The sequence below is a fragment of the Zophobas morio genome, unplaced genomic scaffold, assembly GCF_036711695.1.
Source record: "Zophobas morio isolate AGI-343-1 ecotype UQ-CSIRO unplaced genomic scaffold, CSIRO_AGI_Zmor_V1 ptg000006l, whole genome shotgun sequence".
In the NCBI taxonomy this organism is placed as follows: Eukaryota; Metazoa; Arthropoda; class Insecta; order Coleoptera; family Tenebrionidae; genus Zophobas; species Zophobas morio.
The window spans coordinates 10,779,953-10,803,815 of NW_026972111.1; the positions used below are offsets into that span (position 1 = coordinate 10,779,953).

A 23,863-nucleotide genomic window follows, 5' to 3' on the forward strand; every position below is an offset into this window, starting at 1 on the left:
TGCTCACATCATTTCAAAATTTTAACAAGCAAATCCTAGTTAAAGTCACTGCAATATTTCACTTATTATTGAAAATATAGTAGTCGGAAATTTATAATAGAAAAATATAAAATAAATTCACGAGTGGCATTATACTCGTAGGTATTATCTTTCGGAAGTGACCTCTCACGTGAAAGTGAAGCAGAAACTAAACTAAAAGATGTTTTCTACAAATTTCAATAACCGGAATACAATGCCGACGGTCCAGGCTTTTTTATTGCTCTGACTTCCACTTATTGAATAAAATACTACATTTTATTTTTATTTTCGATGCAGTAATTCACATTTGGTTAATCATAACTTGTCTAGATCTAGAGAAGGCTCAGCATCCCCTAGCCTCCCCCTAACTACGGTCTTGTCTAGAGGTTACAAAATATCGAGAAAATATAAAAGTACAAAGTGTTTATGTTTCTACATCGACATAATGTCACGTAGAAATTAGTTTGATTTGAATGAATTCGTCCTCTCAAAACAGAGGATCAAAACTATTAAGTAGTAAGCTACGATCGGCAAAATGTTCTGAACTATATAACTATTGTATTTTCACATTTTCGGAATGGGTTAACTCGTTCTTAATTTGATCGATAAAAAATATTAATGCAATGATGAATCACAAGTAAAAACTCAATATATTTTGCACATTTTGAGTAGTATGAACATTGTTTTCAATACACTCAAAGCTACATTGATTTTAAACAATACCCAGAGTAATTGCCTCATTTTTTAATTAAATTTTTATCGCAGCAGTATATGTAATGTTGAACAATATTAATACAATTATTGCGTCCGCCTTCCAAAATAAAAGTATATGTAGTGTGGTTCATTAATTTTGTGACAGTTTTAACGTTTTTTTAGAAGTAATGAAATTTATCTTTATTTATGATTTTTCTCGTCGTTTTCTTGGAACAATTTTCCTTCGCAATATTTATCTAATTTATTTAAAATTTATTCGGCAAAATTTTGAAATGACGTCATCAATTTTTTGGAGGGATAAGCAAATATATTTTGAGTAAACATTTATCATGATTATCATAACTGTAAAACATCTGCAAGACTTCAAAGCATTCGGTTTTGCAGATTCGAAATTAACTGTTGTTTTATAAATTTAATTTTTTTTCCCAAAAATCTGGAGGTTTCGGGTAGAAACTCAATACGGAATCATAAACTACATGTGTAGGATTATGTTATTTCATACAATTTAAAACCCATTTACTATGTACAATTTTGAAGTGACGTCATTACATTATTAGGGATGATTAGACAAATTTTGTTTAGCGTTTTGCCATCTACATGATATTCATAATATAAATACAAAATTTGACAACTATTGGCCCAGTACTTTCGGAGATTATCTGTCTAATACAAATCGGGGCGGTAGATAGACGGATGGACAGACAGACAAACAGACAGACAGGCAGACGGAAACGGGAGACTTATTTCTTCGTACAATTCATTTGGAATTGTAAAATTTAAGCAAGAACCTGGGCTTGTTTGATAATGCTTCAGATGAGAGGGAAGTTCTGTCGAAATACTTGAAACCAACTTTATCAATTTAACTTTTTCGAAAATATTTACCTTCCTATTGAAACACTTTTATCGTTTTAATATATTATCGAGCCTATTGATTGTGTAACTGAATAACTGACTGACTGACTGACTGATTGATTGGCAGCTGGCTGACTGGATGACTGACTGCCTGATTGACTGTCTAACTGAGTAAGAGAGTGAATGAGTGATCGACTGACTGATTGTATGATCGACTCAGTGACTCAGTGACTGACTAACAAAGTGAGAAACTGACTGACTGAGCGACTGATATATTGACTGAGTGAGTGAGTGAGTGACAAAGTGGCCGACTGACTGATTGACTCAGTGACTGATTGACTGGCTGACTGATTGACTTACTGACTCTACAAAACTCAGCCGACTATCCTAAAACCTAAAAATCTTATAAACTGACAAACCTGCCACAAAAAAGTTGTTAATTTTGACAATTATAACAAACTTTTATAAGGTTATTTGGACAGAACTTACCTCGCCCGTGAAGTACAGTCCAACAAATTCAGCGTCTTCGAAAATTATAAAATCGGATTTTGCAAAATTTAATTTTTTTATGATAATTCTTAGAAGTTAAAAAACAGACAATATCGGTCACAGTGTAAGAACGGGATCGAACTCGCAACGAAGTCGAACCCGCGACCTTCGCATTAAAACAACTAAGTCGCCAAGCGACACTTACATATTTAGTGTAAAAAGTTGCTATACAATTCAGATTTTTTTGCGAAAATCTGAATACCCATGGTAAAAAATCAAGGCGGATTCATAAACCACAAGTACAGTAGTAAGCTATTTTATAAAATTTAAATGGTATTTACTATGAAATCATTTGAGTAGCCTCTTAGCATCTACACGATATTCCTAAAATCCATAATACAATTTTACCACAATTAGGAAACACGACACACATTTTTTCATACTCGAGGGGTTATGAAACTTCGAGGAAATAATGAAAATAAAAATATTTTGTGTTTTGAACTATCCTTGCTAATACTTTACATTAAACTGTGTAGCAGTGCTTTGAATATTACGTTAAGCAATGTTTAAATTACAATTTTAAAACTGAATTATAAAAGATAAACTTTCCCATGAAGAAATAGTTATCAAGATATTAATTTAAATTTTAATCTCGTAAAAACTGAACTTTCAGTACTCAAGGAAGAAAAAATGAAGACGGCAAATATCGATTTACCAGTTTTTTCATTTTATAATTTTTTTTTCAAGAGTCGTGAGGGCTCTGGAATCTGCGCCCCAAGAAAGTCAGCAACTGGTAATTTCCTGACTTGAGCCAAATCTTATTTAATACCTTGTTTTCACCGGTTACAAAGATCAGAAATCATCGATGGGAAAGTACTGTCCACTATCAAAAATTTATAAAACAAAATTCCCCTTTAGCGAACAAATTTCACCTGACAAACAAAAATTACGTTTCATCCGAAATGTTTTTTCTGGAAAATTACAGAGTCATAATAGTGACAGACTCTTTTTCTGCATCAATTTCTAACCAAATCCAGCTGACATTTAAATTCGATGCATTTTACTTCCAATCACATTCACTTCAGAAAAAACAATAACATAAAAGAAAGCTAAAGCAAAATAAAGTCGGAAATTCATAAAAACATAACTGAAACATCGACCTCAACAACCGCATTCACCATTTAAAGAAAACATGTTTTATATTTATCCTATTTCAATTTAAGAACTGTCAGGTGTTTACTGTACATTACAACAATAATTATAGTACCCAGACAGTATGAAACGTAAAGTAGTAATTATTATTTATGTTATCTTCACTCGTTACATGAAACCTGCTCTGGAAAAATACTTTCTTGCTGGTTTTTTATCAGTGATTATCGAGTTTAAAAAACAGCAATCGAATAATTCTTAGAAAAATATTTTTGCGATTGCAGGGATTGTAAAAATAAATGCTTTCGCTGATGCACCATTACGCAATAAGTTAATGCACGCAACGATTAACACCACGAAATTTGAGTGCAATTCCTGAAATTAATAAAGTGCAGTGCCTCTGATATTTGCATAAAGTAATAAAATTTAATGACAAGGACAACTATTTGACTTTCAACTTTCTGCAGGACAAAAATTGCAAACATTCTTCAAACCACAACGAAAGTTTTAGCACAATGCCATGAAATCCGGTTGATTAATTTTAGTTATCTTTTTACAAGGACGTTAAATTTTGGGGAAAATTAGAAAAATTATGTACAAGTTGACGTGAAATTCGATTATTCCAGATGAATTGATTTAACGCTTCGGTGTATGTAAACTACACAATAATTATTTTAATATAATAATTAAATATGAAAGCATGCAAAATGATCTCGACAAAGTAATACTAAAAAAAGATACGGCCTGAAGAAAACGTGGGAATTGTGTTTAGAGCAGTGATGTAGTTATTTAAATGCATTAGGTAAAAAGTAAAAATACTCCGAATACATGGGCCTCACGTAAAATGCAACGATTGATAAATACTTGACGAAGTGTTTTTCGCCAAGAAAATAACCGCAATTCACGCGAACAATGTACTCTGACTTTACTGCTAAATGACTTTGTTCAAAACAAGCTATATTTAACCTTAAAAGCTATAGAAAAAAGTGCTTTTAGTAAATTGCTGCTAGAACCAGTTTTAAGTTATTGGTCTCTTAAAGTTTCAATGGACTCTGTTTTATGGACAATGCTGGATTCGCTTCATATCTAAGCATAAAACCGTGTTGCGTTCAATATAACTAAAAGGAGGGTGTATTTTCCAGTTACGACTTCAATCTAAAGATGTACCACTGAGACAATATATCTATTGTACATTATAATATAGGTAGGTTTACAATATGAAATATTGCGTTTACAGTAGACTAACAGTGCAACGCTTGATATATTAAAAACAAACGAATGAAAACAATACCCGCTGTGGCTCCATCCTCTATCTTTTATACGTTACTGTGCCAATTATAGCAAATTTTCTTACAACGTTGAATAACGGATCTGTTCTATTGTAGTTCACACATTACTGCTCCGTCAAAGCAAATTTAGAACATCAAATTAAGAATCCACTCATTAATGGTCTCGTCAAATGTGTTGAAATCTAGTTTCCGAATTCATCTGAGAAAATCTTAAAGAAAATGAAAGAGCAATAAAGTTAAGGAATTCATTTTTAATAAACCTTGGGGTTATTTCTACGACTTTACTTTGGAATGTGCTATTTGATTTGGACATAGTTCAAAATTTGTGTTATTTTTGAAAGTTTAAATATTTTCTCCCAATGCCGGGTTGTTTTATGAAATACTGCTTTCACTATCTTGCAAAACTATCTCTATGTGTGGTAATAAAAACCTAGAACAAAATAAAACATCTAATTTTCTCAAGAACAAAAAATATTCTTAGTTCCAGTCCTACAAAGTATTCAGTTTTTATTAAAATATTTATTCTTGTGTAATACTTCATTAATTCGCTTGGCTATGATTGATTTCGAAGATTATACGATTCTGATTAATTACATAGAACGAAGTTTGCAGACTAATTAATCCAAATAACAAATTACTTCTCAAAGAATTTCGTTTAATTCTGTCCGTTACATAAATTTCCGAGCGTCATACCTTTGATTAGACGTTCAAACAAATACCCTTGACGTGGAAATATTTTCTCGAATTTACATTTCTTTAAAAATCGCAAAGATAAAGAAGTTAAAATTTCAAGCATTACCATATTTTACTTTTTTAATGGCACCTCAACACTACAGTAAGCAAACAAATTTCTTTTACTTCTTAAAAAAATCAGGATTTGTCAGCGATATATCTAATAATAATTAATATTTTCAATTTTGCTGCGTTTTGATTTTACCATTTTAACTATTCAAACCTCTTTAGTCCCCAGGGCTCTAAATTGGGTCTGCTCCTCTTTTTGTTGTTAATAAATAATCTTACAAAAAATTATTTTGGCCCCAGCAGTCTTCTGCGAAAATTTTCTTTTGAAACCCCGAAAAAACACCTCTTGATTCATTGCATTTTAAGTAGTATTCGAGTTTTCGAAGAAATCTACTTCAAATTTCATGTTGAACGGTTTCGGCAAAAGAATTCTTTGAAGTCTCGATGTTTTTTACGAGATTGTTATGGCAATTAGCTCCCAGCTGTTAAAATTGAATGTCAGCCAAATTCAACAATTTAGTCCCACAAGTAACTGAATTTCAGAAAAATGAACAGAAAAATTGACATTCAAATCGCACTTTATGTAGCATGTCGTGGTACGCTGGAAATCGCCCAAGCTAAACCCGAGTGGATTTTTTTCAAATTCTATTCAAATTTTTACTGATTTCAGGAAAAATGTGTGTGTGTGTCATGAAGTTCTTTCTTTATCACTCATGTGGTCATTTGCTGCTGCTAATTCCTTACATTCATGATAAAAACTAACCTTCAATGCTAAATAATTGCGACTGGGAACTGTGAAACACTTTTTTTATTTTACATGCATGTAGTGTGGTGTACAAAATATAAAAATAAAATTCGATAAATGCTGGCGTTTAACAAATTTTAGTAAAAGTATTGAGCTTCTTTCTTTAGTTTTATGTTGGCATGTGTTTGTTTGAATTGGACTTAGTTCAAAACTTGCATTACATTTATTTTAAAACTAACTTTCAATTTCGTCAACAAATGCCGTAATTTTGAAAAATACATTTTATAATATTAATTCATTATGCAATTACAATATAAAAAAAGTCTTCAAATTGGCGATAGACTTTGGTTGAACATTTCACTTTTGCCGTTTTACTTTGTGTTAAAGCAGCTATTAGTGTCACCGTAATATTTGACCAAGGTCATGAATATATCACATTTAACTTGTTAAAAAACAGTATTTATGGAATTTAGGCTTTGTAGATAAGTGCGACCACTAGTCACTGTCGTGGCCCGATAACATTCCCATTTTAAGTATTTTCGTACATATACATGCAACAATACATTTCTCCAAAACTTCGACAAAGCTTCTACTACACACCAATTTTAAAATTCTGACTGTTCCAGACAATACTTAGAATGAAACTGGGTTAATCGAACCAGTAAACAATCAAGAACTTTCCCAGAAATTAGTTTCAAATTCCTTACAAGACTATTATTTAAATTTCGCGATTTTTAAGCTGTCTAATTGAACTCAACTTTTACTTTAATTTAAAAATAGTACTTCCAATATCCCAATGTTGTTTGAATCAAACAAATGCGGCACTAAACCAATAGGTCCTATGGAAAAAAAAATCAACAATTTTAAAAAAATTTAGAATGTTTATTGCCTTATATAGCACTAAACACAAAATAAGATACTTTAAAACAAGGAAATATTCGTTTACAAAACATGATTGTGAATCACTGTTCCATGCTAATAAATCTTGTTCAAACAAGTTTTATCATATGCACTCACGTTAATCTTTTCGCATACATGTGATAACAATTATATTCGAATTATACCGGCAACATATTTACAATTCAATGAGAGCATACCTGATTGTCAAATTGACAACTATGAACTGACATACTAGCATTGCTGCCAATAATTCAGAATTGCCAACACAAAAATTTATTAATCATTAATAGTCACCTAGTATTTTTGACATTTAAGTTTCTTTGAAACAGTTTTCTTATGCCATATGCTACAAAATTCGACATTATTAATTTAATAGAAGTAAAGCTCAAAATCGTAATTATAACCCATCTGTTATTCCAAGGAATGCGGTAGAACTACAAAAGTATGTGGACTCTTGACAACAATAGATGCGTGTCAGAGACAAAGGAGGATTTGATAACCAGTAGTTAGCATAAGAAAAGTTACCTACATTATGTAATCTCCCAAGTAAATTGTGAAATTTAATACTCCCACATTTTTTTTTTAGATAACCGGTAAATGAAAACATGAATAGTGTTTAAATTACAATTACAGCCTTCCCCCGGCGTCGTTACATCTATTACCAGTTCTTTCAAACAACATACCGAATTTTTTTTAAAGGATAAATAACAAATTTTGACTTAAACTTTCAAAGTAACTCGTTCGGTACCGGTCTAGAAAATTTTCACTGTACAGACTGATGGAAACGGATAACCTAAAAGATCAAAGTAGCCATTTATTTATATATTTTTATTTATTATAAATCAATTTTGATACCGACTGTGTAACCAGAATATACAAACAATTTTAAAAAATAAGCATACATCAAAGAAACGATCGTATTATAAATTTCAAGCAAGATTTACTTTGAAAATTCTGAGACATCATCAAAATTTTAGACGGGATGAATAGGTGAATTTTGAATAATTTCCAATAGTTTCCAAAACGTTTGAAAATGTACTAAATTTAATTTTGCGAATTTTATTATTTTTTTTATGAGAATTCCTACAAGTTAAAATAAAGATCTGTGTGCAGTAAACTTCAACATTCTTGATTTAATCAATAAAATAAATTGCCTCATTCATTAATTTTTTGAGGCATTCTGGATAAGCAATTCTAAATTAAGTGTCACTCATAACAGTCACACATGTCGAAATATCAAAACTGACAGTGGACTGCTAACGGCTGCTCTGCTTTTGAGGACTCGATTTTGCATTGACGCAAACACATTATTCTAAAAAACCATTAACCCAGAACAGGAAACGAAGACGGCCGACGGTCACAATTTACGACTGTTTTTACTTGTTTGATAACTTGTTTAGTATTTTGAATGCAAAAAAAAAAACTGGTCCAAGGTTATTTCGACAGAACATCCCTGGCGTATAAAGAACAGTCCAACAAATATGGCTTCTTAGAAAAATTATAAAATTTAGTTTTGCAAATTTTATTTTTTAATGATAAATCCTCTTAAGTTAAAATAAAGATGTGTGGACTGCTAAAGTAAAATGTGATTCAATTTTGATTTTTTTACTTCTCGAGCGTAAGCAAAGGAAGTATTGTATCAAAATCCACCGGGCGACTGACTACTTTTATGTTTTCTCGACGTTTTTATGGGTCTCTCGTTTCCGTTTGTGTCGATTTTTATTAAACAGATCTTCTAAACTATCGGACTGATGGTTGTCAAATGTTGTATGTATATTAGTAATATCGTGTTGATGATAAAACGCTGACCAAAATTTGTCTGATCTTCCACACAACCAATGTGACCACGTCATCTTCAAAATTTACAGTAGTAAATGTTATTTAAATTTTATAAAATAACATACTCTTCCACTTGTAGTTTATGAATCCGTGTTGAGTTTTTACCCTAGGCGTCCAGACTTTTGTAAAAAAATTAACATTTTACAACAATACTGTACAATTTAAGTTTGAAATTGTAAAACCGAATGCTTTGAAACCTTGAAAGTTTTCCAAAAATTGAAAAATTTAAATATAGAAGAACTGAAAACTCGAGAAATCAAAAAACCTAAAATTTTAAAAATTGAAAAGTTAAAATATCGAAAAGTTGAAAATTTAAGAAATCTAAGCATAAAACGGTCGAAAAATTTAAAAACATAAAGTTTAAAAAACGAAAAATTGAAAATCTGAAAAGTAAAAAGTCGGGAAATCAAAAACCAGAACTCGAAAAATTAAAAAGTCAAAATACTAAAATATCCCAATACTGAAATATCTAAAAACTGAAACAGAAGAAAAATTGAAGAATCCAAAAACTGTTAATCACAAATTTGAACGAAATATCGATACATTCGGGAATTAAAATACTGAAAAATTGGGAAATCGGAAAGTCAAAACAGCAAAGTCGAAAAACCGCAACCTTAAAAAATCGAAAAATTGAAACTTCAGAAAGCGAAAAATGGGAAAACAAAAAATAGATTAATTGAGAATTCGGAAAACTCAAAATTCAAAAACGTCAAAATTTGAAAAATTAAAATATCGTAAAATTGAAAAATGCAGAAATCGGAACTTCAAAAAATCAAAAAAATTAAAATTCGAAAAACTGAAAAATCGAAACTCGAAAATTTAAAAAATTGGAAAATTGAAAAATCGGTTGATTCAAAAATCGAAACATCGAAAAATCGATAAACCGAAGAGTCAAAAACGACAAATCGAAATATCGAAACATCGAAAAATTGAAAAACAGGCATCGAGAAATCGAAAAATCAAAAGATTGAGAAATCGAGGAGTGGAAAAATTGAAAAATTGACACTCCGAAAAAGGCAAAAATCGAAAAATCGAAAAGTTAAAAATGGAAAAATTGATAAATCGAGAGATTGAACAATTAAAACATCGAACCATCCGCATCTCGATACATCGAGATCTCAAAAAATTAAAAAATTGAAAATTTCAAAATTCGGAAACTGAAAAATTAAAATAGAGACGAACTGAAAACTCTGAAGTTTAAAAAACGAAAAAATGATAATCCAAAAAATAAAAAACGAAAAATCAAGAGGTCGAAAATTCGAAAAGTCAAGGAATCAAAACATTGGAGAATACCAAAACTGAAAGAAATGTCCAAAGATTGAGAAATTAAAAATTGGAAAATTGGGAAATCGAAGAACCAAAAAAACAAAGTCGGAAAATCGAAAAGTCGAAGAACTGAAGAACTGAAAAATCGCAATTTCGAGAAGTCGAGAAATGGGAAAATCAAAAATAGATTAACTGAAAAATCCGAAAACTGAATATTCAGCAAGGTCAAAATTTGAAAAATTGAAAAACAGAAGTACTGAAGAACTGAAAAATCAAAAAATCGAGAAATCGAAAAGTCGAAAATTCAGGAGATTGAACAGTTAAAATATCGCAAAAAATCGAAAAAAAATCGAAAATCTAAATCGAGAAACAGAAACTCCAGATTTAAAAAAAGTGAAAAATTTAAAAATCGGATAACTGAAAAATCCAAACATCAAAAACTTGGAAAATCGAAAAATTGAAAAGCCCAAAAGTAAAAAATCGAAAAACCGAGATATCCAAAAATCGAAACATCGAAAAATTCAAAAACTGAGACATCGAGAATTCGAAAAATCAGAGGATCGAGAATTGAGGAGTCGAAAGCTGAGAAGAAAAGTTAAAAATCGAAAAATTAATGAATCGAAAAACTGAACAATCAAAACGTCCAAACATCTGAATTCGAAAAATCGAGAAATAAAAAAATTGAAAAATCGAAAAATTTAAAAAAAATCGAAAAATCGAAGGATGAAAGAGTCGAAAAATTGAAAAATATAAAGATTAACGAAAAGTCCAAAAATCGAAAAGTCGAAAAATCGAAATATTGAAAAATCCTAAAACTGAAAGCAATATCCAAATAATTGAGAAATTAAAAAATTGGAAAAGTGAGAAATCGAAAAGCTAAAAAAGCAAGTCGAAAAATCGGAAGCTTAAAAAATCAAAACTTGGGAAGTAGAGTTGGGAAAACAAAAAAAAAACATTAATCCAGAAATCGGAAAGTTGAAAATTTAGAAACGTAAAAATTTAAAAATTTCTAAAATGGAAGAGGACAACAATTCAGAAATCGTATCATTGAAACATCGGAAAATTGAGAAATCAAAAAATCTAAATTTTAGAACATTGAACAAATAAAATATCGCAAAAAAATAAAAAAAAATCGAAAATCTAAATTTTAAAAATCGAAAAAATGAAAAATCGACAAATCGAAACTCCAGAAATTAAAAGTGAAAAATTTTAAAATCTGATAACTGAAAAATCGAAACATAAAAAAATTGGAAAATCGAAAAATTAAAAGCTCAAAAGTAAAAAATCGAAAAACGGAGAAATCCAAAAATCGAAAACGAGACATCGAGAAATCGAAAAATCAGACGATCGAAAAATTAATGAATCGAGGAAATTGAAGAACTACAACGTCGAAACATCTGAATTCGATAAATCGAGAAATCAAAAAATTGAAACATCGAAAAATTTTAAAAAAGGAAAATTGGAAAAATCGAAAATTGAAAAATTCGAATAATTTAAAAATTGAAATAGTATAGATGAACTGAAAACTCGAGACATCCAAAAACCTAAAATTTTAACAACCGAAAAATTAAAACTTCGAAAAATTGAGAAATCGAAAGACAAAACAGTCGAATAATTGAAAAATATAAAGTTTAACGAAAAATCCAGAAATCAAAAAATTCAGGAGTCCAAAAATCGAAAAATCGAAATCTTGAAAAATCCCAAAACTGAAAGAAAATCCAAATAATTGAGAAATTAAAAAATTGGAAAAGTGAGAAATTGAAAAGCTAAAAAAGCAAAGTCGAAAAATCGGAAGCTTAAAAAATCGAAACTTTGGGAAGTAGAGAATTGGGAAAATCAAAAAAATTGTTCAGAAATCGGAAAGCTGAAAATTTAGAAACGTCAAAACTTGAAAAATTTTTAAAATGAAAGAGGACAAAAATTCAGAAATCCTATGATTGAAACATCCGCAAATTGAGAAATCGAAAAATCTAAAATTTAGAACATTGAACAAATAAAATATCGCAAAAAATAAAAAAAAAATCGAAAAAATGAAAAATCGACAAATCGAGAAATCGAAACTCCAGAATTTAAAAAAGTGAAAAAATTAAAAATCTGATAACTGAAAAATCGAAACATCAAAAAATTGGAAAATCGAAAAATTGAGAAGCCCAAAAGTAAAAAATCGAAAAACTAAGAAATCAAAAAATCGAAACATCTAAAAATTCAAAAACTGAGACATCGAGAAATCGAAAACTCAGAGGATCGAGAAATTGAGGAGTCGAAAGCTGAGAATAAAAGTTAAAAATCCAAAAATTGATGAATCGAGAAATTGAATACCTAAAACGTCGAAACATCTGAATTCGATAAATCGAGAAATCAAAATAAAAAATCGAAAAATTTTAAAAAAGAAAAAGTGGAAAAATCGAAAATTAAAAATCCGGACAATTCAAAAATTGAAATATAGAAGAACTGAAAACTCTAGAAATCGAAATAATCGAAAGATTGAAAAACATAAAGTTTAACGAAAAATTCAAAACCCAAAACGTAAAAAATCAGAAATCAAAAAATTCCGGAGCCCAAAAATCGAAAAGTCGAAAAATCGAAATATTGAGCAATCCCAAAACTGAAGGAAATATCCAAAAAATTGAAAAATTAAAAAATTGGAAAAGTGAGAAATCGAAAAACTAAAAAAGCAAAGTCGAAAAATCGGAAGCTTAAAAAATCCAAACCTGGGGAAGTCGGGAATTGGGAAAATAAAAAAAAGGTTAGTTCAGAAATCGGAAAGCTGAAAATTTAAAAACGTCAAAATTTGAAAATTTTCTAAAATTGAAGAGGACAAAAATTGAGAAATCCTATCATTGAAACATCGGAAAATTGAGAAATCGAAAAATACAGAAATTGAAAAATCGAGAAATTTCAATAGTGTATTTATAAACCGTAAGGTGAGAACTATGCTACTTTTTAACATTTAAATCGCATTTATTCGACAAAATTATAAGATAACATCATCAATTCCTGAAAGCATGAACGAATAAATTTTGACTAACGATTTATGATGCTTCCAATAACTATAAATTGGAAAATGTTACTGCTTTTTTTCCAAATATCTTGACGTCTAAGGTAAAAACTCAACACGGATTCATGAACCGTAAACGGGGGATATAAAATTTAAATTACATCGACTACTGTAAAATTTGGAGATTACGTCATTTCATTGTTGGTGAGAAATTTTTGCGAGCGTTTTACCATTTGATAATACAATTTTGTCATTCGGGAACATTATGTATTAAATCGTTAAAATGTTCAAGAACTTTATTCACTTATTCGTTTTAAAGTCCGACCAGTTGGCCAAATTCATTACTCAACAAAATTTCGTTGAGTAGATGAGGTTTGAGTAGTTTTTTTTTTAAGAATGGTCGACAAATTTTGGTGAACAATAACATGATAATCTAAAACCTAAATCTAAACCTAGAATTCCAAAATAATCAGTTCCACAGTTTCGGAGATTACTTATCTAATAAATTATATTCAGGGAGTAAATACACCTGTTATTTTAAGCAATCGCTGACAGACCGAAACGGAAGACCCAGTTTTTCATATTTAAATAACTATGAAACGTCAAGAAAACACGAAATGAGTAATTACAATATTTCCACTGCTTACAAGCGGGAAGTAATAAAACGAAATTATTACTAAATTGCAACTCAAGGATAATTTTTGCAATACACGTGAAACAAACTCTAATTTAGACCAAGTTTTCCACAAAATAACGAAAATTTCTTTCACATCAAAAATTGAGTCTTCTGTCACGTGTACGTCTGCGTTTAATCTAAATATCAAAAATACGCTCCAATAAAGAAAATTTTATGATGCCACTAATACTCTCCCCGCACTTCTAATTCACTTAAACCCACCATTTCGCAATGAAAAAACGGTGACGTCAAACGACTTAACAATGAAAAATTAAACCGAAATCCGGTCCTAATTCCTGCCATAAATTTTATCGACTGTCATTCCCCGTATTTATCACCAAAACCTGCATTAGCTTGAACGACGACAATATCTCTCTAAAACACGCCACATTCATTTCGAACCTTTTTGTGTAGCAATCGACATTCGAGGAGCCCATTATTTCTGCACTTCGCACACAAATAATTCCTACTACATCTGAATATAATATCTCTTTCGTCGAATAGAAACCAAAAGTCACCAAGGTGTAACGAACTGTAACGAAAACCTTTTCATGCTCTATTTTTCCGGAAACAAACAATGCAAAATTAATAAAACGAAAAATGCAAGTAAAGCGCTTAATCGAGCACCGATGGCTTACCGCACGTGTGCGTTTGGCCGAAGAACCGTTCCACGTGGACTTTATTGTTCAATGCAAATAAAGAGAGGATAACAGTTAGTATCGGCTGGAGCACACATGACGTCGTAAATGAGTAATGAGTAATGACCATCCCGGAACTAATTACGGATTCATAGCTAAATCCGGACGACTAAATAAATAAGTTGTCGAACGTAACAAAAAATCCTGAAATCCTTTCTCCTATAATATTGATTCCACATATCACATTTTACGTTTCCGATAGTTCCCCAACCGAATAATAAACGACCACACGAATTAATCGGAGTTGAAATCACCGTGATTTTAGAACCTTCGTGTCTAACGTGTGTCATTACGCCAAGATAAATCACCAAAAAATAATGAAACACCACGTCCAGATAATTTAAAATCACAATGTACATCCGCCACATTTTTATCGTCAATTTTTCGATTGTAATAAAAGAAAGATCAAACAGCGCGTTATTTCAACCATACTTTCGCATGAAAATGAATCATTTGTGTAACCACCTGTTCAGTTTACGTCAGCTGTTTCAAAAATATGCGACGACATCGCAAATTTGGCAAAACTGGAAATTTCGCGTTTCTGTCGTTTTCAATAAAAACCGCTTCCTGTCACTTATCGAATGCGAACGTTTATTTTTTATCGGCTACTATCACGTAACCCAAATGCAACTTTCAAACATCTGAGAAAGTTCTTGATTTATTTTTCGACTGTTGGCACCCGAAAAAAAACGACGGCTTAATTAATGCGATCTTCCTGCATTCAGTATTTCTGCCAATAGTTCTAAATATAACAATTACTTGCACGACTGCAAATGTGAGGTTTTCCTGTGGTCCGATTGTGTTTATTTATCTACAAGAATATCCTGAAAAACAGTGACGTTTCCAGTTTGTCTGACTAACTATCATTGGTAAACCAAACTTTATGTACCGGTATCCTAGATAAAAATCCGCGGCCTTATATCCTGAGAACGAATAAAAATAGTAGTTGTGTAAACGCCATTGTTTTTAGCTTGAAAGCGGGTGCGTGATTTAGTAAATTGCAACCTAATCACAATGAAAGAGTTAAATGTGGGTCTACAGAATCAGAACGCATCCCTATTACACTTCTATACCACACGGTTCTGTGTTAGACCCCGGTCTATTCCTATTATAGTTAACGATTTTCACAACTTTCGTTTCGTTTATCGCTAGACCCTGTCTAGGGTAAAATCCAACGAGGGTTTTCGAACTTTTATTTATTATGGGATTACGTTTAACTTACTTTTTATTGTAAACGAATGATACTCGGTCAACCTTATTGGCTATTTGGAACAACAACAAAATACTCATTAGCTTAGACCCGTAATGGAATAATGAGATATGAAGCCACAAATAACCATAATGAATCTTGAATTATTAAGTAATAGCCAGTGGCCAACAAATAAACCAATAGATAGTGAATACAAAATTATTTCAAACGAAATTTCATTTCGCTGTCAAGTGTTGGAACGTGTCATTGAAACAAAAAATTGCTAATCGAAAATTTCAAGAAATAACAAATTAAAAAATCGAAAAATTGCAAAATCTAAAAACTGAAAAAAATTAAAATGAAAAAATAAATTATAAAATCGAAATATTGCAATAATTGAAAAAATAAAGCAAATGAAAAACCGAAACGAAAAACTGGAAAAGTGAAAATTTTGAAAATGAAAAATTGCAAATTGAAAAATCGATGAAATGAAAAACTGAAAAAATTTAAATTAAAAAAATAAAAAATTATAAAATAGGAACATTGCAAAATCGAAAATTTGTAAAAATACAGAAAATAAAAAACCGAAAACTAGCAAATCGAAAATTTCTAAAAATCTAAAACTTGACACAAAAAAAACTAAAAAATCGAAAATCGGAGAAACGAATAACTGAAAAAATAAAAATTGAGAGATCAAATCATGAAACCGAAATACTGAAAAATTTAATACTTGAAAAAATAAAGAAAATAAAAGGCCGAAACGAAAAATTGCAAATCGAAAAATCCATAAAATGAAAAACTGAAAAAATGAAAAATTATAAAATCGGAACAATACAAAATCGAAAATTTGTAATAATAAAGAAAATAAAACGAAAAATAGCAAATCGAAAATCTGGAGTAATAAAAAATAAAAAATCGAAAACTGGAAAATTAAAAATTGAAAACCTGAGAAATTTTAAATCGAAAAACTGCGAAAGTTTAAGAATTGAAGAAACAAATGAAAATGAAAAAATAGAATATAATTAAAAAAATTGAAAAAATAAACTAAAAACCGAACGGAAAAATTGCTAATCGAAAAATTAAAGAAATGAAAAATTGAAAATTCTAAAAATGAAACAACCAAAAGTTGGAAAATCGAAAAAGGGAAAATTTTAAAATGAAAACTTACAAGTACATATATCGTAAAATTGAAGAAACAAAAAAATTAAAATTAAATTGAAAAAATAAACAACTATAAAATAGAAATATTGCAAAATCGCAAATTTGTAAAAATAAACAAAATAAAAAACGGAAATGAAAAATTGCAAATTGAAAAATCGATGAAATGAAAAACTGAAAAAATTGAAATTAAAAAAATAAAAAATTATAAAACAGGAACATTGCAAAATCGAAAATTTGTAAAAATACAGAAAATAAAAAACCGAAAACTAGCAAATCGAAAATTTCTAAAAATCTAAAAGTTGACACAAAAAAAAACTGAAAAGTCTAAAATCGAAGAAACAAATAACTGAAAAAATAAAAATTGAGAGATCAAATCATGAAATCGAAATACTGAAAAATTTAATACTTGAAAAAATAAAGAAAATAAAAAGCCGAAACGAAAAATTGCAAATCGAAAAATGCATAAAATGAAAAACTGAAAAAATAAATTATAAAATCGGAACAATACAAAATCGAAAATTTGTAATAATAAAGAAAATAAAACGAAAAATAGCAAATCGAAAATCTAGAGTAATAAAAAATAAAAAATCGAAAACTGGAAAATTAAAAATTGAAAACCTGAGAAATTTTAAATCGAAAAACTGCAAAAATTTAAGAATTGAAGAAACAAATGAAAATGAATAACTGAAAATCGAAAAACTAAAAAAAACAACACATTATAGAACCAATAACCGAAACATTGAAAAATAGAATATAACTGAAAAAAAATGAAAAAATAAACAAACTAAAATTGTTAATCGAAAAATTAAAGAAATGAAAAATTGGAAAATCTAAAAATGAAACATCCAAAAGTTGGAAAATCGAAAAAGGGAAAATTTTAAAATGAAAACTTACAAGTACATATATCGTAAAATTGAAGAAACAAAAAAAATGAAAATTGAAATTGAAAAAATAAACAACTATAAAATAGAAATATTGCAAAATCGCAAATTTGTAAAAACAAACAAAACAAAAAACTGGAAAATCCTGGAATTGCAAACCGAAAAATTTGCAAAATCTAAAAACTGACACATTAAATCGTAAAATTAAAAAGTGAAAAATTTGAGAAAAATTGTAAATCAAAAATCTGAAGAAATAAAAAAATTTAAAATTTAAAAATTGAAAACTGAAAACCCAAATGATTTTAAATCGAAAAATTGCAAAATCTAAAAATTGAAAAAACAAAAAAATCAAAAATTGAAGAAACGAAAAACTGAAAAAGTTAAAATCGAAAAACCAACAAATTTTAAAATCGGAACATTGAAAAATCGAATATGTATTTGAAAAAATAAAAATAATAAAAAACAGAAACGAAAAATTGCAAATTGAAAAACTGAGGAAATGAAAAACTGAAAAATCTAAAAATTGAAAGAGCCAAAAGTTGGACATTGAAAAAGTAAAAATTTTTAAAATGAAACTCCAAGCACATCGTAAAATTGAAGAAACAAAAAAAAATTAAAACTTGAAAAGTTACAAATCGAAAAATCGATGAAATGAAAAACTGAACATATTGAAATTGAAAAAAAAATTATAAAATTGGAACTTTGCAAAATCGAAAATTTGTAAAACTAAAGAAAATAAAAAACCGAAACGGAAAATTGTAAATCGAAAATTTGAAAAATTTTAAAATGAAAACTCCAAACATTCTAAAATTTAAGAAACAAAAAAAAAATGAAAAATTTAAAATTACAATTCGAAAAATCGATGAAATGAAACACTGAAAACATTAAAATTGAAAAAAGAAAAAATTATAAAATCGGAACATCACACAGTCGAAAATTTGTAAAAATAAGGAAAATAAAAAACCGAAAAATAGCAAATCGAAAATCGAAAATTTCGAGTAATAAAAAATAAAAAATCGAAAATTAAAAATTGAAAACCCGAGATATTTTAAATCGATAAATTGCAAAACTTTAAAAATTGAAGAAAGAAATAAAAATGGGAAATCGAAAAATTGAAAATCGCAAAACTGAAGAAACGAAAAACTCAAATAATTTAAATTTTAAAAACAACAAATTATAGAACCCAAACATTCAAAAATTGAACACATTTGAAAAAAAAAAACTGAAAAAACAATGAAAATAAACCGAAACGAAAAATTCAAGACATGAAAAACTGAAAAATCGAAAAAGTGAAAAATTTTAAAATGAAAACTCCAAGCATATCCTAAAATTGAAGAAACAAAAAATTGTAAATCGAAAATATGAAGAAATAAAAAAATGGAAAATCGTAAAATTGCAAACACATTAAAAGGTTGGAAAATTAAAAAGCGAAAAATTTAAAAACGAAAACTCCAAGCATTTCGTACAATTAAGAAACAGAAAAAAATGAAAAATTAAAAAATTGCAGTTCGAAAAATCGATGACATGAAACACTGAAAAAATTGAAATTGAAAAAAATTTAAAATCGGGACATTCCAAAGTCGAAAATTTGTAAAAACAAAGAAAATAAAAAACCCAACGAAAAATTGCAAATCAAGAAATAAAAAAATTAAAAATAAAAATTAAAAAAATAAAAACTGAAAACCCAGGAGATTTTAAACAGAAAAATAGCAAACTATAAACTGGAGAAACAAAAAATCAGAAATTGAAGAAACGAAAAACTGAAGAAACTAAAATCGAAAAACCAACAAATTTTAAACTCGGAACATTGAAAAATCGAATATGTAATTGAAAAAATAAAGACAATAAAAAACTAAAATGCAAAAATTGCAAATCTAAAAACTAAGGGGGAGATTCTGGAAACTCCGATAAGTTGCAAATCGCTATCGAAACTGCAAATACAATGCAACAACAATACATGTTGCTATGGTTTTGAATTTGCAAATCCTTGCAAGGCCTTATCGAGTTTCCAGAATCTCCCCCTAAGGAAATAAAAACTGAAAATTTCAAAAACTACAAAATCTAAAAATTGAAAGAGCCAAAAGTCGCAAAATCGAAAAAGTGAAAAATTTAAAAATGAAAAAGTGAATAATTCTAAAACTGGAACTTTGCAAAATCGAAAATTTGTAAAAATAAAGAAAATAAAAACCGAAACGAAAAATTGTAAACTCGTGTAATTGAAAATCGAAAAAGTGAAAAATTTTAAAATGAAAACTCCAAGCATATTCTAAAATTTAAGAAACAAAAAAAAATGAAAAATTATAGAATTACAATTCGAAAAATGGATGAAATGAATAATTGAAAAAATTGAAATTGAAAAAAATAAAAAAAAACAAAATCGGAACATTGCAAAATCGAAAATTTGTAAAAATAAAGAAAATAAAAAACTGAATGAAAAATTGCAAATCGACAATCTGAAGAAATAAAAAATAAAAATCGAAAAATTGAAAAATTAAATACTGAAAACCCGAGAATTTAAATAAAAAAATTGCAAAATCTAAAAATTCAAGGAACAAAAAAATCACACATTTAATAAACGAAAAACTGAAAAAATTTAAATTTAAAAAACAACAAATTTTAAAATCGGAACATCGAAAAATCCAAAAATTGAAAAAAATAAGGAAAAAAACCGAAACGAAAAATTGCAAATTGAAAAAATGAATAATTGCAAAATCTAAAAAGTGGGAAATTGAAAAATGAAAACTGCAAGCATATCGTAAAATTGAAGAAACAAAAAAATCAAAAATTGAAAAAAACAAATTTTAAAATCGGAACATCCAAAAATCGCATAATTGAAAAAATAAAGAAAAAAAAACCGAAACGAATAATTGCAAATCGAGGAAATTAAAAATTGCAAATAAAAATTAAAACATCCAAAAATTAGAAAATCGAAAAAGTGGGAAATTTAAAAATGAAAATTCCAAGGATATCGTAAAATTGAAGAAACAAAAAAAAAGTTAAACATTGCAAGTCGAAAAATCGATGAAATGAAAAACTGAAAAAATTTAAATTGAAAAAGTATAAAACTATAAAATCAGAACATCACAAAATCGAAAATTTGTAAACATACAGAAAATAAAAAACCGAAAACTGGCAAATCGTAAAATAAAAAACTCAAAATCAAAAACTGAAAACCCGAGAAATTTTAAATCGAAAAATTGCAAAATAAAAAAGTTGAAACAAGAAAATGAAAATTTGAAAAATCGAAAATGGAAAATTGAGGAAACGAAAATTTGAAAAAATTAAAATTAGGAAGAGCAATTATAAAATCGACACAATGAAAAATCGAATACTTGAAAAAATAAAGAAAATAAACCGAAACGAAAAATTGCAAACCGAAAAATTAAAGCAATGATTGAAACATCAAAAGCTGGAAAAGCGAAAAAATGAATAATTGTAAATAAAAAATCAATGAAATGAAAAATTGAAAAAAATAATTGAAACAAAATAAAATCGAAAATTTGTAAAAATAAAGAAAATTAAAAATCCAAAAATAGCAAATCGAAAATTTGGAGTTAATAAAAGTAAAAAATCGAAATAAAGAAAAAATTGAAAAATTTAAAATTGAAAACTCCAGGCATATCGTAAAATTCAAGAAACAAAAAAATGAAAAATTGTAAATTGAAAAATCGATGAAATGAAGAACTGAAAAAATAAAATTGGAACATTGCAAAATCGAAAATTTGAAGAAATAAAAATTAAAAATCGATAAATCGAAAAATTAAAAATTAAAAACTAGAGACATTTTAAATTGAAAAATTGCAAAATCTAAAAACTGAGAAACAGAAAAATGAAAAACTGAAACGAGAATTGAAAAACCGAAGAAACGAAAACCTGAAAAATTAAAATTGAAAAAACAAGAAATTTTAAAATCGGAACATTGAAAGATCGAATAACCCAAGAAATGAAAAATTGAAAAATCTAAAAATTTAAATATCCAAAAGTTGGAAAATCGAAAGTGAAAAATTTTTGAATGAAAACTCCAAGCATATCGTAAAATTGAAAAAACAAAAAAATTAAAATCTAAAAAAATAAATACATAATTATAAAATTGGAATATTACACAATCGCAAATTTCTAAAAATAAATAAAATAAAAAACCGTAACGAAAAATTTCAAATAAAAAATTGCAAAATTAAAAACTGAAAACTCGAGAAACTAAAATTGAAAAGTTGTAAAATCTAAAAATTAAAAAATTCAAAAATTGGAAAACAGAAAAACTGAAAAGCTTATTAAACTTAAAAATTCGAAAAATTGGAGAAACAAAAAAAAATTAAAAACAGAAAAATTCTAGTCAAAAAAGCAACGTAATTTACTTTATAGAGGTTTCCAAAAACAAAAATCGCAAACAATTTTTATAACTTTTCAAAGACGCGGGATTTGATAGGTTGCACTTCAAACGCGAGGGAAGTGCTGTAGAAATAACTTTCGATCAATTTTTTTTTTAATATAAGCAAGCGCGGCATTACTGTATTCTTACATTTTCGAGAAAATGTGGTTATCTATTTTTGATTTGATCAATAAAACAAAGCATTTGAAATGACCAGGGGTCGAATCGAATGCTTATAATTTAACCAACTGCACTTTGAAGTACTTATTTACCAACATAAATCGCGATTATGAATGAATGTTTGTGGTTGCCAAATGTCATGTGATTGAATTTATGTACTGTGTTGATAACTAGTAATAAGTAAAGTTGCACATTACTTTATTAGTTTGTACATAGTAAAGGGAATGTTTCCATCAAATATGCAAAAAAAAAATATTTTGTCAGAACTCTCTGTACATTAAAAAAAAATGCCCACGCAACATAACCTACACACAAACATATGTTTTATGGACGTGTTAAAATTGTTTACGTATATATTTACATTTTTTAAAAAATCTTTGTCCTTTTCCCGAATAAAAACCTGTTATGTTGGGTGAATCAATAAAAAAAACAGTCCAAGACCACCAAACATGTAAATGAAACGTTTCGGGGTCCGCAAAAAAATTTCGAACCCCTCTACACGACTGCCGGAAAATTACCTCTCTCGCTGGCATCATCCACTAAAATAATTTCTTTGAGTAAAGGCCGCGGAGATCTGTTGATGACGCTCCAAACGGTCCTCAGGAGTGTCGTCCACGCTTCGTTATGGAAAACAATAACAATTGACGTCGTCGGAAGCAGCTTCGGATATTTCTTATCTTTACACCTGCAACAAGAGTCCTCGATCAACTTGAGAAACAATTAAATTGCAAATAATAACCGGTTGCACGGAGGAAAGCGAAAGTCCCTATTATCTCAAGGCCGACAGAAGAAATTGCAATTTCCGACCGAAGTTGCACATCTTTTATTGTCTTTTGCCGTGTCCTTGGCGGTGTTCCAGTTGGGACATGGGAACAGTGCGAATAGTTTACGAAAGAGAGATATCGTGTTAAGGTTAACTTGAAAGAAAATTAAAAAAAAAAATGTAATTTTCTGTCTTGATAAAAAACATTGTAGCGTTACCGTGTTATTTATATGTATGTGAATGAAATTCCAACGACCTCATTACGTTGGAAATGCGTAAGGTTAGCAAACGGCACTTCCATTTGTAAGGCAGTACCTATTTACGTTCGGTTGGATTCCTTTTTAAATTTTAAAAATACATGTACTTGACATGCTGCCCATCATTGTAACAGTTAAAAATAAGTAACACATGTTTTCGAATCAAAGTTAACTCAAACACGAGTAACAAACGTTGTCTGATGCATAATTTCACCGTTTTGTTCACGGAATGAATGCATTTATTCCGGTTTGCCGCGTTGTGGTTAAGTTCATTAAGGCTACACAAAAATAAATACGTATTGCATTAATAAAGCCGATAGGTTTCTTGTTGTGCGGAGGGTCACCATCTTTTATAATGTTTTCACTTGAATTAAATTGTTTCCAGGATAATAAAAAATGTTATGTTAACTTTTAAAATTGCGACTGCAACGCTTTCATGAATAAAGATAAAAACTGTATACATTTCTCAAGCGAAATAATACTGCAATAACAAGAACTGAAAAGATTATAATTAAGTTCATTTTCATGTAGCTTCAAATTGCTGACATGAATCTAACTGTATTACGGTGTACAATATTAGTTAAGTTATCGATAGAGGTAAATCCTGAATACGGCGACCGTTTAATGACATCTGACGCTTTTACTACAGTTTACGAACTATGCACGTAACGGTTTACGTGCTTATAATT

General features: G+C 28.7%; 1 protein-coding gene across 3 annotated transcripts in view; it reads right to left on the reverse strand.

Moving 5' to 3' along the window:
• LOC135123593 (polypeptide N-acetylgalactosaminyltransferase 5) overlaps nt 1-23,863 on the reverse strand; it is a 66,777-nt gene that overhangs the window by 33,552 nt on the left and 9,362 nt on the right. For all 3 annotated transcript variants that reach the window (XM_064048384.1, XM_064048383.1, XM_064048385.1), the window contains exon 3: nt 22,673-22,839. In XM_064048384.1, coding sequence (XP_063904454.1) covers nt 22,673-22,839 — 167 coding nt within the window. The remainder of the gene's footprint in view (nt 1-22,672; nt 22,840-23,863) is intronic.